Below are 13,873 nucleotides of genomic sequence, written 5' to 3' on the forward strand. Positions count from 1 at the left end.
AAGCAAGAAGTTGTCATCTACATCTGGCAAGCTCCTACATATTACGCTTTTGATAATTGTAACCTTTAATGCTTGCTCATTTCTGAAAACATTATTAAAGGCAGGGTAAATGATGACTGCGTTGCCTGCATTCTGGTAACCTTTGTTTTGTTTTGTTGCAAGCTGCCTGAATAATGAGACAGGCTGCTAAATCCTGTTAAACCTATCTAAACCTCCGAAACGGAGTCCATCTCCTAATTTAAAATACTATCATCGCGTTGGTTTTGAACTATATTCTTTTTTCCACACGAATTTGGTACAAAAACGTGGAATTTGTGACAACCATCTAATACAGTGTGTATCCTTTCAAGGTGATAGGCATTCAGTCCTTCATATTCTGGGTTAATGCGGGGCATTCTCAAAATATGCATATGTGGAAGCTACTTGTGAACTGTTAATAGAAACATTTCTTATAGTAGCTTGCACTTGGTGAAACACAGATAAATGAGTAAAAATGTAAGGATTACAACTCATTCTTTGTTTGGTTCTGAAATATGGGTAGAGTCTGTTATCTAAACAAACCATATCAGGTTGTAGAGGCGGGGCTGGAGGAAAACGAAGCTAATTAATCAAAATAAAATCATGACTTGACTTCCTGCGTTAATTAAGTGTAATTCCTCAATGAAACAGTGCCTTTGGTGCATCTGTTTGGCCATCATCCCAAGAAGTGAATGCTCATCTTTTATGCAAAACCAGTCACATGTACTGAGTGATCGCAGTACAACGTAGAACTTATGTGGTAGATGCGCTTCATCTCTTTGATTTCTGTTTGATTTATCTTTGTTCGTCTAGTAGCTGTTACCCAGTTCCCTCTGTGCAGAGCCAGCTTTTTTTGTTCTGTATTTCCACAGTGGTTAATACAATAAGATGTTGCTGTCTGATTAGTTACATCATTTTCAAACCAAGAATAAAAAGTAATTGACTGTGCAGCTTATGAGAACAACATTTATTCTCCCACACCACACACCTAGCCTTTTGCAAATCATATTTTACGAGGCAGAATATGGGTTATCTCATTCAAAGTAACATCCCAATTACTTTTTGTTGTGTTACAGAACTGTGAGTGCCCGCATCAAACAACTGGAAAAGATTTATTGTTTCTGCAGCAGTGCATATTGGTAGATAGCAACAGTGAAACATGAAACAAGATTTCATATATTCTCATTACTTGGGAATTGTTCAAAGGAGGTTTCAAATGGAATTTTAGTTTCCTTGCCTTTAATAAAGGTTTTGCAAGAAAAATTCCAAGATTCCCGTTCTGGAAATAAAGCTTCCAGTGTTTCTGTGAGATTTGGACCTAGTTGAACTGATGTTCTGGATGTAATTACCATTTCTTATCTAATTCCAGTTTGTCCTTGTACACAATATTCAAGAAGGATATTGCTCTTCAGTAATAAACATACATTCCTGTATTATGGTGGGCTAGGTTTCTCTATGTGTTTACTGTTTGTTAGCACAGGAGGCATTGGTTTTTTTTGTGTCCTTGTTATTTCTTTTTTGGTGTAAGCTTGATATATCCAGCACTTGAAGATCTGTTTATTGAATATTTAGGGTCCTAAACACTTTTGAAAGATGTCCACAGTGCAGCTAAATCAGCTTTACACTTGACTGTCAATTATAGGAAAATATGAGTGAGCTGAAGGAGTTACCAGACTACTGAAAATTCATTTTATCAAGGTTTATTTTCAATGAAAATTAGAGGAAATACATTTAAAACTCCTACATGAAAAAGCATATTGAGTTGAAAAAATGCTATTAGGTAGATAACTTTCTACTTACAGTTTTAAATTATGAAATCTAGCAAAAAGACCCCATGAATTTCATCATCCAATTTCACTGATGAGATCTTGGCCCTATTTTATTATACTGAGCTCCACAGGTGACACTAGGCAAGGATTAGCGTTTTTTTTCTTTCCTTTTTTTTAAACTTAGCATATCCAATATAAGTTGCTTTTAGTTGCTAGTGTGTTATGGAGGTTTCCTATGTGCAGTCCTGCTCCTCTGAAAGCACGATTTTAATGCAAAGTCGTTGCCTTTTAGATTTTCCTAAGGGAATACATTGAGCCATGATGCAACTATCTTGTCTTCTTATCTGTGTTTTTGCTAGTGACTTAGAGGTGTTACCTGTGTACAAAGTAAAACCAGTATGATTAAATATTTAAAGGGTCCCTGAATATTTCAGTGACTCTCAATAGTAAAACCATTTTGGTTTTTTTCCCTCTTAGAACAAGAGCCTCAAAAACAAGCTCCTGTCAGGAAACAAGCTTTGTGGTATTCATGCAGAAGAGGTAAGTAAGATTACTCTCTATTCTAAATCTAACATACCCAAATGGAGCTTGAGTCAATGTCTTTCATAATGAAGGTGTAGGCTATATATTATGCATCTATGGTGAGTGATGCTAAAGCACTCTCATCTCATCTATGAGACTTCAGTGGAAGCAATTCAAGTGTATTAGAGAGCAAGCTGCAAACTCAGATTTTAGACAAATAAAATAAAGTTTGGGCATGCTTATGGAAAGTATATGTAGCACTTTAAATGGATTTTATACATCTATAACATATACAAATCTGATTTCCTTTCCTTGATCTCTGTGCCTAATAAGGAATAGCTAAATGCCTTTTGAAAAATAATTTATATAGACAGGAAAGATTTATAAAGTTTGTTGATGATACAAAAGCCCTGTTTTTTTGCAAATACATATATGTATAAGTAACTGCATTCATGTGAGCAGCCCTTCAGCTGTTTAGCCTCTCATGAAAGAGGATATTACTATATGTGAATATAACCTATGCATGGTTTTTGCATATATAACCCATATGAAAGTCGTTGTTCCTTCCAGAATGAAACAGAAGCAAAAAGCTTTTCTTCTTGACTGAAGTGTCCATAATTATGCTTGAACATGGTTTCTTTGTTAAAGATTGTACTTTTTAACCTAGAGGTCAAAAAGTAAAAGGTCAAAGTAGTGATTTCTAGTTATACCAGCTGTTTAGCCTAACTGAAGATCTACAACCTCTATTGAAACTAATCTTGGCTATTTGTTTTATATTTTCTGGAATACAGTTACCAATTTGTCCTTACTTCTTAAATACTTGAAAGTAAGTTCTAAAATTTTGCTTTTAGATTCATTCATACTTCCCAAAAGTCTGTCACTGAATTTGACTGCCCTAATTGGAAAAACATCAAATCTTCATAAAAGCTCCAATGTATTAAAGATATACTACCATCTGTACTATGTTATGTTTATAGATGTGCTGTTTCAGTACATGTGGAATAGACTTCTAATCTCTTCCAAGGAGTTGTAAACATTTGGCATTAACTAATGCAAGAAAACTCACCGACTATCTGTTGAGGCTGTAGACTTTATTTTTTAAAAAATATTATTTTGACAGGATTCTTAGAGAAATGGTGAAATAATGCTCCTTGGATAGTTGAGTGTTGTATAAAAAAAAATCTTCATTTCTATGGTATATTTAGAAAAGACAAGATGAGGAGGGGTTGTTGTCCTCTTATGTCAGTGACCAGCTGGAGTGCATGGAGCTCCACCTGGGGGTGGATGAGGAGCCAACTGAGATTTTATGGGTCAGGATTAAAGGGAGGACCGGTGACATTGTAATGGGGATCTGCTACAGGCAACCCAAACAAGAAGAGCAAGTGGATCAGACACAAACTCAAACAAAAAAAGCGTACACAGAGTGAAAGCAAGGACAGGTAGCCTGGGAGGAATACAGAGAAGTTGTCTGAGCAACCAGGGATCAGGTTAGGAAAGCTAAAGCCCATATGGAATTAAATGTGGCCAAGGATCTCAAAGGTAACAAGAAAACCGTCTGTAGATACAATGGTGATAAAAGGAAGACAAGAGAAAATATTGTCCCTTTCCAGAAGGACATAGGAGACCTGGTTTACCCAGGTTGTGGAGAAGGTAGAGATATGCAATCACTTCTTTGTTCAGTATTCACCAGCAAGTGCTCTAGCCACGCAGCCTAATTTAATTTAAAATAAATATCAGCCTAAGCTGATATAATTTAGCATACCTATGCCTATTTTAGAGGACATGGTCACAAACTGAGAACCTAGTTTATTTGGATACCATCTGCAACACCCTGGTCATTACAAAGAAGAACCTGTGAAACACTATGGAAACTTTTTCCCTCTAAGAAAAAGATGCTTTCAGTTATGCTTCATGGAAAGTGTTAATAACAGCTTGCATCTAAAATGTGTAAACCAAGCGGCTATTCACAATAGCGCTAACTCACATATGTTCTTGGGGTGAGGGCCATTCTACATTTTCCATAATGCTTTTGCCTGCTTTAGACACACTGCCCTGGAAAAGTAATTGACTTTAATTTTGGTTCATTTTCTCCATTCTAAAGCTGATCTGCTGTTGTCAGAACTTGCTACCTTTTTTTCTGATCATAGAAGTAAATACTTGAAATAAAAACCTGCTGATTTTATTATCCTTAATTTCAGTCAAAAAAGATCCAAGCCCAGCTGAAAGAGCTTCGTTATGGGAAAAAGGATTTGATTTTTAAGGTAAGTTTTATTTCACTATAGTTAGCTGAGATATTAGAGTTAATACAGTAGTGAAGTAACGTAGGAGTATGATAACTGCCTTTATTACTTTAGTTCTAAGGCATCATTTCCTTCTCATCATACCAAAAAGAGTTCAGAATGCCAAAGACAGACATAATATCATAATGCGATTTCAGGAGATTCAAAGCCTAAAAGTTTGTCTTGTATCTTTCTTTTTAAACAGACAAAAGCAGTTTGAAATATTTAGTTTATGAATATTCGTATTTACATGTTCACATAAAGTAATGTTCTAGCTTCCTGTTGGTAACCAAAACCTATTGCCCTGTTACAGAGGATCTGTAACACTATTTTCACCTTTGTAGTTGAACAACAGTGTGTTTTACAGATGGTTCTTGTTTTTCCTTTGATTAGCAGTCCTCTTAGGCAATGTCAGTTATTGTTAACACTTAAAGTAACTCTTTGTGTTTGTTATAAGTGTGAACAATGGAATGATCTTTATGTCCCTAGATCCCAATTCCTGCTATAGGCTGAACCATCTTTACCAAAACTGAAGCTTCTAGGAAAAAAAAAAAAGTCTGTGGCTGATGAAGTTCAGCTGATTAGCCTGTCTAGCTGATGCATTTAAAAGAAAAAAAAAAACCCACAAAAAGAAAGAGAGAGAGATAGGAAAGAAAAAACAGGACAAAACATACAGACATTTTGCTGAAGGGCATCAAGCCGTTGTTAACACAGGCAGAAATTAATCCCTGTTAAAGGAGGAGGAGAGAAATTCAGGTTGCCTGACTGGAGGCTGCTGATTGAGTAGTGCTTTTATTCCCAGCATAAAAGATGAAGATAAGTAGTCATCTTCAAAGTGACTAAAGCTAGAATTACTTTAAGTGATTCATCTCAATATAATGTCCAAATTACCTTCTGGAAGTATTTAGCTCTCTCTGCTGTCTGTCTATTGTATGCATAGTACTGTAGTAATGGAATAACAGGGGCCATTTGAAATACCCTGTGTGGCTGGGTTTTTCTTCTTTTCATTTTTTTTCAGGCACGGTTTGATTCCAAGTTATTTCTGGAACACTTATTTCTGGTCATCATAAGACCCAAACTAGGGGAATAGATTTAGAGATAAAAACCAGGCATGTTATATATTTAGGCATTTAAATTTTAACATTGGCTAGCATTTACAAAAATAACACATTTTACTTTAAATTCGATTTAGGTATAACTGAAAGTTTGAACAGAGGGAAAAACTGTACCTTCTAAACTTCCCAGTGTGTGGATGCTTGTTTTCTCTGGCTAAAGCAGAGGGATTGTTCAGGACTACTATCTACTTTTTTTTTCATTAAGCAAATGTGCAGTGGTCCAAAAAATGGATCTGAATTGTGCTAGATCATGTAGTAACGCTTAGCAAGGAAACACTCCTTCCCTAAGGTGCCCATCTGAAAACAGCATACAGAAGTGGAAGAAACCTCGAGCACGAAGAAGAGAACAAATGGGAAAGTCTGTCTAGGAAGTGACTGGCATACGTAAAGTGAAATCACCTTCTCTTGGTCCTAGATCAGTGAACTACTTGGTGGACTTTTCCTTGGGGATGAGAGTTCAGTGATTAAGGTATAGATGTAAAGTTCGGGGGGTTGTGTTGGAAGATAAGGAGTTTACTTGTGTTAAACCAGGTGTAATGTGTCTATCATGAATGTGAATAGAAGTTTGACTGAATATGAATGGGTGCACCATAGACTCAATTTCCAGTCCTTGGAGAGTTACTCAGTATTACTGTGGCCACGTGGGTAATATATATTCTCCTAAAGGCTGTGTCGACTTCTCACCATATGAATTATGCCTTAGACTTTTTAACCTGCATTGAATAGACATGATTCTTGATTGTGAAGGAATGGAATACCAGGGCCACCAGCTTAGATGTGGGTCCCGGGATATGTAGGGTGGGTCCTGCTTTGAATGCACTTACTTGCAAAATAGGGAAAATGTTATTTGCCTTTTAGGGAAATTATGAATGAATGTAATTAAGAAAATTTTGAGAACTTTAAATGGATGATGGTAATGAATGATGAAATCTGTTCCGAGGTCCCACATACTGGGAACACATGCAAATACCTGAAACCTCTCTTGACCATGTACATTTGTGTATGTGATTGACTGTCTGATATGCTAATTTGCTATATTATTTATGTGCAGTGAGAAATATTTTTGTCAGGTTTGTTTGTCAGTCTTTTCCTTACTAAAGGAAATTTGTTTTATGAAGAAAATGGAACAGCAAACTTATGCTATCCTCCTAAATATCATGTAAGATGTGGTTCAGTGTGCTGTTCTGTGTGTTTCAGGTCAGAAGACAGACAAACTGAATAGAGTAGAAGCCATTTGGTGAGCTGCAGAAAGCTTTCTAAGTATCTTTTTGATCAGAGAGCGGCTGATAGGTTTGGGCAAGAACAGGTGGTATTTCATTTCCAGCTGCTTTGATAGTAGAAGCTAAACAGGCTGGATGTTATCACTGCTGTTGAGGATGTTCTATGAAGCTACGTTTCTTTCTGATAAAAGATCAGAATGGTGGATGGATAGATTTCTGCCAGCACAGAGCATTAATGGTGTGTGTGATAAACTCCTGGGTGCTAGTTACTGTCACAATATAGGACTCCTACCCTTTCCCTCTTGCACTGCATTCCCACTGCCTTAAACCTGAGGTTTTCTGTGTGCCTTGCTGAGGACTTTGGGGAATTCTGTTCTCTGTGTAGCTCTGTACATTGTAGGCTTCTCATAGCAGTTCACCAGAAGAGGATGAACTTCAGTCTGTTAGATTTCTAAAGGACATGAGGGAATGCTTCAACCCATGCCCATTAAACTATTACTTTCTGTGGTGGAATTAATTGTGAAGATACATATGAAGTAAGTAGGGGCTTTTTTTGTTTGCTTTTTGTTTTACATGATCAACGCTGAGAAACCAGTTGTTAATGAGTTTTAAATTCTGGTATCTGCTTTTGTCAATAACTCTCTATAATGACTAAAGCTCTGGGGATTAAGTAGGAGAGAAAGATGAAGGCGGGGGAGATAGCTTTCTCCTTTAATACTCTAGTGAGCTGGTAAATTATATCTACATATAACATTGTCTGACAGCAACTTAACAAGTGGTAGTAAGTATGAGTTCATCATATTTGGCATGTATTTATTATTAGATTTTCAAAATGCTTTGTGATCTGGCTCGTTAATTATGTGGCATGTGTGTATGTATATTTATCTGCCTCTCTCTGTATATGATATAATGCCCTGTGAGGTTGTTGACATCTCTGTTGAGATTAGAATTAGAGCTCCTGTCTCTTTGTCAGAGTTCAGTCCCTTAAACCAGGCAGTGTAGTATCCTTAGAGCCAGAAAAAGTTGAAATTTGCTTTGTATTATAACGAGAAAAATAAGGAATGATTAATACGAAGATTTCACTCAATCTACTTAATTTTATAACTGCCTTCATAAGGAAGTACTTACAAGTTTTGAATGAGTCCAATCTTAATTACTCTAATTTAATTATGGTCCTCAAACTCTGATTCAGTCATGTAATCTTAAGTTTAAATGCTTTGCTAAATTGAGGGCTATGTTTGGCTTAAGCAATCATAACTATTTGTTTTCAAATTACTCCTCCTTCATTAACTGTCTTCCCATCATTTCCTTATACTGTCCCTGAAGAAGTTATATGTTTTACTACATTGGAAAAGAACTAAAATTCATGGGGTTTTTATTCATGAAACATAAAAATGTGTGTGTCTGATAGGAATATGAGATGAAGAAAGATAAATCTAGCAATCACTTTCACTATCGGTTTATTCAAGTATCTTGGTTTTTTTTAATTGTTCTTTTAAAAGTGCAAGATGAGAATGGTTCACTGTTACAGCTTGAGTATATCTTTGCTTACTTCTTTTGTGATGAATTTCAAAGGGTTTTGCTTCAGAGTTTCAGAACTCCTAGAAAGGAGAAGATGTCGGGATGTTAGTGGGAGTGACTGTGAGAGAAGAAAGAGGAGGGAAAGGGAGGAAGAGAACCTTGCTCCCAATGCTGGACAGCCTCAGTGCTTCTCATTGTGGTCTTCTCATTGTGGACTTGTTTCTGTGGTGATACTCTTGAACCTCCACTTCCTTATGCAGCGCAGTATCACAAATTATGAGGAAGATTGTCATGTCCCTTCAGTTTTCTTTTATGCTCCTAAATAGTGTTTCAGGTACTGAGCGCTCAATACCTCTAAAGGACTAAGCAGTACCTTATTATCTCAAATTTAGGCTTGTCTTATAACCGCTTACGTAAGTATTTGTCTTTAGGAAACACATGAGTTGACATATATGAAGGGGCAAAGGATGTGCCTGATGTTTACAGTACAAACCGTTTTCCAAGCTCTTTGAAACACATAGTGCTACACTAAACAAGTCATTACTTGGATGAGAGAAAATTGTTTTATGCTATGCATTTGATATGGTAAATAGTCAAAGAAAAGCCAAATTATGTGAAATTGTTTTCACATGATACTGACTTGATGTGGTAAATATTTATACCATTCCTCTTCTAAAGTAAAATTGATGCCACCATATGTGTTTTTGCCTTTATTAGCAGTAGTTAATTACATGCCACAGTAAACCTATTTCCTGAGGTTGCAGAGTATTTATTTATGTGACTCAGACTATGAGTTTCTGCATTCCCTACAGAGAAAGAGGTGAAATAATTAAAGAAAAGCAAATAAATAAACAAAACCACTGAAGACTTGACTTAGCAGAAAACTTGTGTTAAACTTTAAAACTTAGATCACCTTGTTGTCTGGGCTTGAAATAATTGATTACGTAATTTTAAATCTTTGATAGCCTTTTACAGAAGTGCTTTGTGTGCCTGCACGTGTATGAAGATGCAAAAGATTCAGGTTTTCCAATACAGTTATGCTACCTATTTCCATACAGTTGGTGGTCAGGCTTGACCCAAATCCAGCCACTTCATAAATGTACATTCACTTCATCCATTATTTGCACTTGCTTGTATTAAAATTGTTATCAACTGCAGAATTCAGCTGACCTTGCATGTTTGAATAAATCTGTGCATTTAACACGTTTTCAAGGATTCGTCATCACAGAGTCACAGAATCATTTGGTCTGGAAAATACCTTTAAGACCATCGAGTCCAACCATAAACCAATAATACTATCCCTTGCTTCCCAGTCTTTCTTTGGAGGGCCTCTCCTTGGCATCTGGTGCACACAATTCAAATGTGAGTCCAGTATCGCTGGCAGTTAAGAAATACTGGGTTTTGTTCTACTACATGTCAAAATAGACAACGAGCCACACTTGATTTTTCTTGCAGATCATCAGGGTAGAAGATCCTCCCATGTTCAAAGTATCATAAAACTATGCCTTTACTTAAAGAAAGCTTTCTAAAAAAGCAACATTGTTTTCCTTAAACTTTATTTATACACTGATTTATTTAGCACAAAAAGAATGATCTTATCTTTGATGTTGCTTTTTCTTTGTCCCATAATGCTAAATGTAAGTTCTGAAGTTCCATATTAAAAGGAGATTATAAGAGAAAAGTAAGGACATTTTCATACAGACCTTGAGAGAACACTACAGCTCATCTTGTGTTCAGACAGGATCTCCATCTGTAATGTGTTTATTCATCGAATGTGTTTCCTCAGCATCTGGATGTTCTGCCACCTCCCTTGGAAATTTAGCAATACTGCTCAGGGAAAGTAAAACAATAACAAAAAAGGTGTTATACAGTAACAGTTATAAACATAAATGTAGTGCAGAATATTAGAGGGTGTGTTTACCCCGAACACCCTGAGATGATAAACCAGTAATTTTATTAGGGATAAGGAGTTCTATGTAAAGATATAAAGTTCTATATAAAGCGCAGACTGACTTCATTGCATTGCATAACAATTGAATAGTCTGGAAGATGAGACTTAATAGTTATCATGCATTTAAGTTATAGCAGTTTTAAGCCTATTATTTTGAGAGAGTAGCTATCAAAGAATTCAGGTAGGAAAATGTTCTCTAAAATGGTTCTCTGGACCTTGTCAGAAATCAGACAATGTATAAGTGGAAAGTAGCAAACTAAACCTCCTTTTAGGCTATATTTTTATTTATTTATTTTATGATCCTTTCCATTTGATAAATTTAATCTGATTTTTCTGTTATGGCTTGCATATTTTTGTTTGAATTAATTAGCAAAAAAATGGTTGTTTTTCTTTGGATTGGGTTGTTTGGTTTTTTTTCCAAAAGCCTTTGCTTTTCTTACATGAAGGATGAAGATGAAATGGAAAGTAGCTACAATAAAAGCACACTCTGATAGACAAGGAAATGAAAGTCTGATAACATGCTTACAGACTTTTCCTTTTAAATACATAAATAAGAAAAGTTACTCTGTATTTACTGAGATTAAAAAATTCTTATCTATATACGTGGTGATCCAGTCAGCACTGGTGTGGCTCTGGCAAAAGCTATTTTCTTAGGAGGCTGTGGAAAATAGAAAGGATGTTCCACATTCACTTACTTCAAAGAACGTTCAACTGTATGTGTTTTATTCTCTTACAATGCTTACTTAATATTTTTTTTTAAATCTGCAGCAGTTCAAACTATTTCTGCTGCTTTCATCTATTCTAGTCTACTAGTCTTAGTAGAAAAAAAAATGTTTACTTATATGTCTTGAATCTTCCTTACTGAAATTGAAGTTATCATGGTATCTCCCACAGACTTGGAAAGTAATCTATTTTTTTTTTAAAACCCTGTCTTTAAAGCAATATTTGACGTATTTTGACGTATTTTGAGATTATTATCCTGCATCTCTCACTGTGTATTTTTTTTTTAGATTAAATAGTATAGAATAGTATAGTCTTGCTTCTCAGTACATGTTTGCACACCATTTCCTTCCTGTTGGTCACATCTGAACTTACTTTCTTTGTTCTCTGTCCATTTGCAGTGCCCTAAAATGGACACTGAAGTTCAGATAGATATTTCACTCACGCTGAGCAGAGCAAAAAGATTTTTGTGGTCTGTGTTCTCTCTGCATTTTCTAGGAAAACATGGTACATTCAGTGGTGATGTCATCTTGAGTTATTCATCCCTGCTGTTCTAAATTCTATATTTTTTACTGGTTCCTCCTGTCTGCATTTAGCATCTTATGCTTGTCCCTAGTGTATGTCATCCTATTTTTCCCAGTTTGCCTGTATAAATTTAGATAAATCCCATCTTCTGTGACAGATAGGGTTCTAGTTTGATGTCACCAGAATATTGAGTATATGCTTAATTCACTGTTCAGTTCAAAAACTTTATATGTATATATATAAAATAAAACTCTGTCTGCTCCAGAGGTGGTCTGATTATTCTTTTCATTACTTTTTCGAGTCATGAATGTTGTACTAATGGTCCTATGAGTCATGCCCTCTTAAATTTCTTTTTCTAAAGCTTGGTATCACATGTATTTTTTTTCCAGTCTTCAAGCTCTTCTCTGCTGAGTCTGTAAGGAACTGCAATATTAGAGCCTAATACCACTTACTAAAGCAAAAAAAAGTTATTTTGCACAAGCACAATAGAGTCATATTAGATGGAAAAATGTCTTTTTGTCCAAAACTATTTCTGTAAATATGCAGAGCAACACCTTATAAAAGAGGGACTGTGTACTTTAGCATTTAAATTTGGCCAAAAAGGCAGTTACGTGTGTGAAAGTAAATCATATATCAAGCCAGACAAAGATCAAAATAATTTAGAGAAGGAAGGTTTAAAGAGTGCTTTGTGTTAAATATATCACATGCAATTTATTCCAGACCTTGAGAGATCACATCATTATTACTATTATGAGCAATTATTTCTAACTATTTGTTCTCTTGTAGGAAAAGTCTTTAGTTGTGGAAGACAGCATCATGGCTGCAGTGTTGCATAGTGCTTTTCTTTAACTCAGGAATTATCATCTTTGTGCTAATATTACTAAACATTTGAGAGTAGTAGATCCCATGATCTGTTATTTATACATGCAGATCAAGTTGCCTATAAAGCCTGAACTAAGCGTGGTTTACATTTCATGTTCGCATTCTATTTGTATACATTGGGTTGTGCCAAACAAGGTAGAAAGACTGATGACATTTTTCTTTCAAAGCATTTGCAGTGTGAGGTAATTACAAACATGTATGTTTGTACTGTTAAGATACACTTAGTATCTTAATCAGTAATTAATGCTTTTTCATAAAAGTTGCTCTATCTGAAGCTTTATAACAGCCAGGAGCGTGTTGCTAGGGAGAGTTGAATTTTCATGTTGCACTGTGAGAATGTACAGCTATTGTTTTGATGACTTGCTTGAAAATAGGTGTGTTTTCTTCAAGGAGTATCCTTGTTTGTTGAAAGTCATCATGATGGCAGAAAAAAAAATTGTAACCATATTAGTCAAAGCTTTGATGGTTGATGGAATAGAATTATAGTGTAGGTTTTATTCATGTTTGAAGTTGTTGTATGAAGATTATTATGTTCGTCTGTGTATTTCTAGAATATAGTATATGTACAGGACTGAATTTTTGCTGCTTTAAGATTGATAGGATTGAATATGAACTTTGTGCCAGTTCATTTTGCTGATGGGTCTGGCAGGCACCTCCTTAGGTGGATGACTGACGGGCTAGGCTCTGCAGGATTTTATGGGTTAATATGATGAGTGAGAATTGATGTTTTCTTTGAGTCCTAAAATAAGAGATGGTGGGGTCTTCCTTGAGGTATTTCTACTCTCAATTGTAATGAATGTTGGACTTAGCATATATTGGACATAGTTCAGGTATCCTGTATGTCTTGCTGCATTTAGTAGTTTGGTCTTAGAAACTACTAGATATTTAACTTTTTTTCCAAGTGACAAGGCTTATGATGCTTTTTGTTTGGTTGGTTTTATAATGCTGTTGTTGCTTACTCATTTTGTGATTTTTTTTTTTTAACTTGATCAAGTCCATATGTTTTTACTTGTTTATTCATTTGGGTACCTACTGTTGGATGTAAAATTTTTATTTTCAGGTTCCCAATTATTTGTGATTAGATCTGCCTGCTTGTTGCATGTACAAAAATGCTTCAAGACAGGATATTGAGTTGTGTTTCCTAGCAGAAGCGGAGGCCCTTAGGAGAGACAGGAAATTGAACTTTGCTTGGTTGATTTGGAAAAACACGTTGGATCTCTTATGTAAATGTCTGTAGTTAGTCCTTGCGTGGCAAGAGATGACATGACTACTTTGCAGATAGCTGTCTTGTTGAGATAATGCAGTTAGCATAAGGACCATTTCTTCATCTTCTCTTACATGGTCTTTTATC

The 13,873-nt window shown here is 35.6% G+C and overlaps 1 protein-coding gene across 1 annotated transcript in view; it reads left to right on the forward strand.

Moving 5' to 3' along the window:
- Positions 1–13,873, forward strand: part of LUZP2 (leucine zipper protein 2) — a 198,292-nt gene that overhangs the window by 126,601 nt on the left and 57,818 nt on the right. The window contains exons 6-7 of the mRNA XM_069857454.1: positions 2,265–2,327; positions 4,508–4,570. Of these exons, the coding sequence (XP_069713555.1) occupies positions 2,265–2,327; positions 4,508–4,570 (126 nt within the window). The remainder of the gene's footprint in view (positions 1–2,264; positions 2,328–4,507; positions 4,571–13,873) is intronic.

The sequence above is a fragment of the Phaenicophaeus curvirostris genome, chromosome 5 (assembly GCF_032191515.1).
Source record: "Phaenicophaeus curvirostris isolate KB17595 chromosome 5, BPBGC_Pcur_1.0, whole genome shotgun sequence".
Taxonomy (NCBI): domain Eukaryota; kingdom Metazoa; phylum Chordata; class Aves; order Cuculiformes; family Cuculidae; genus Phaenicophaeus; species Phaenicophaeus curvirostris.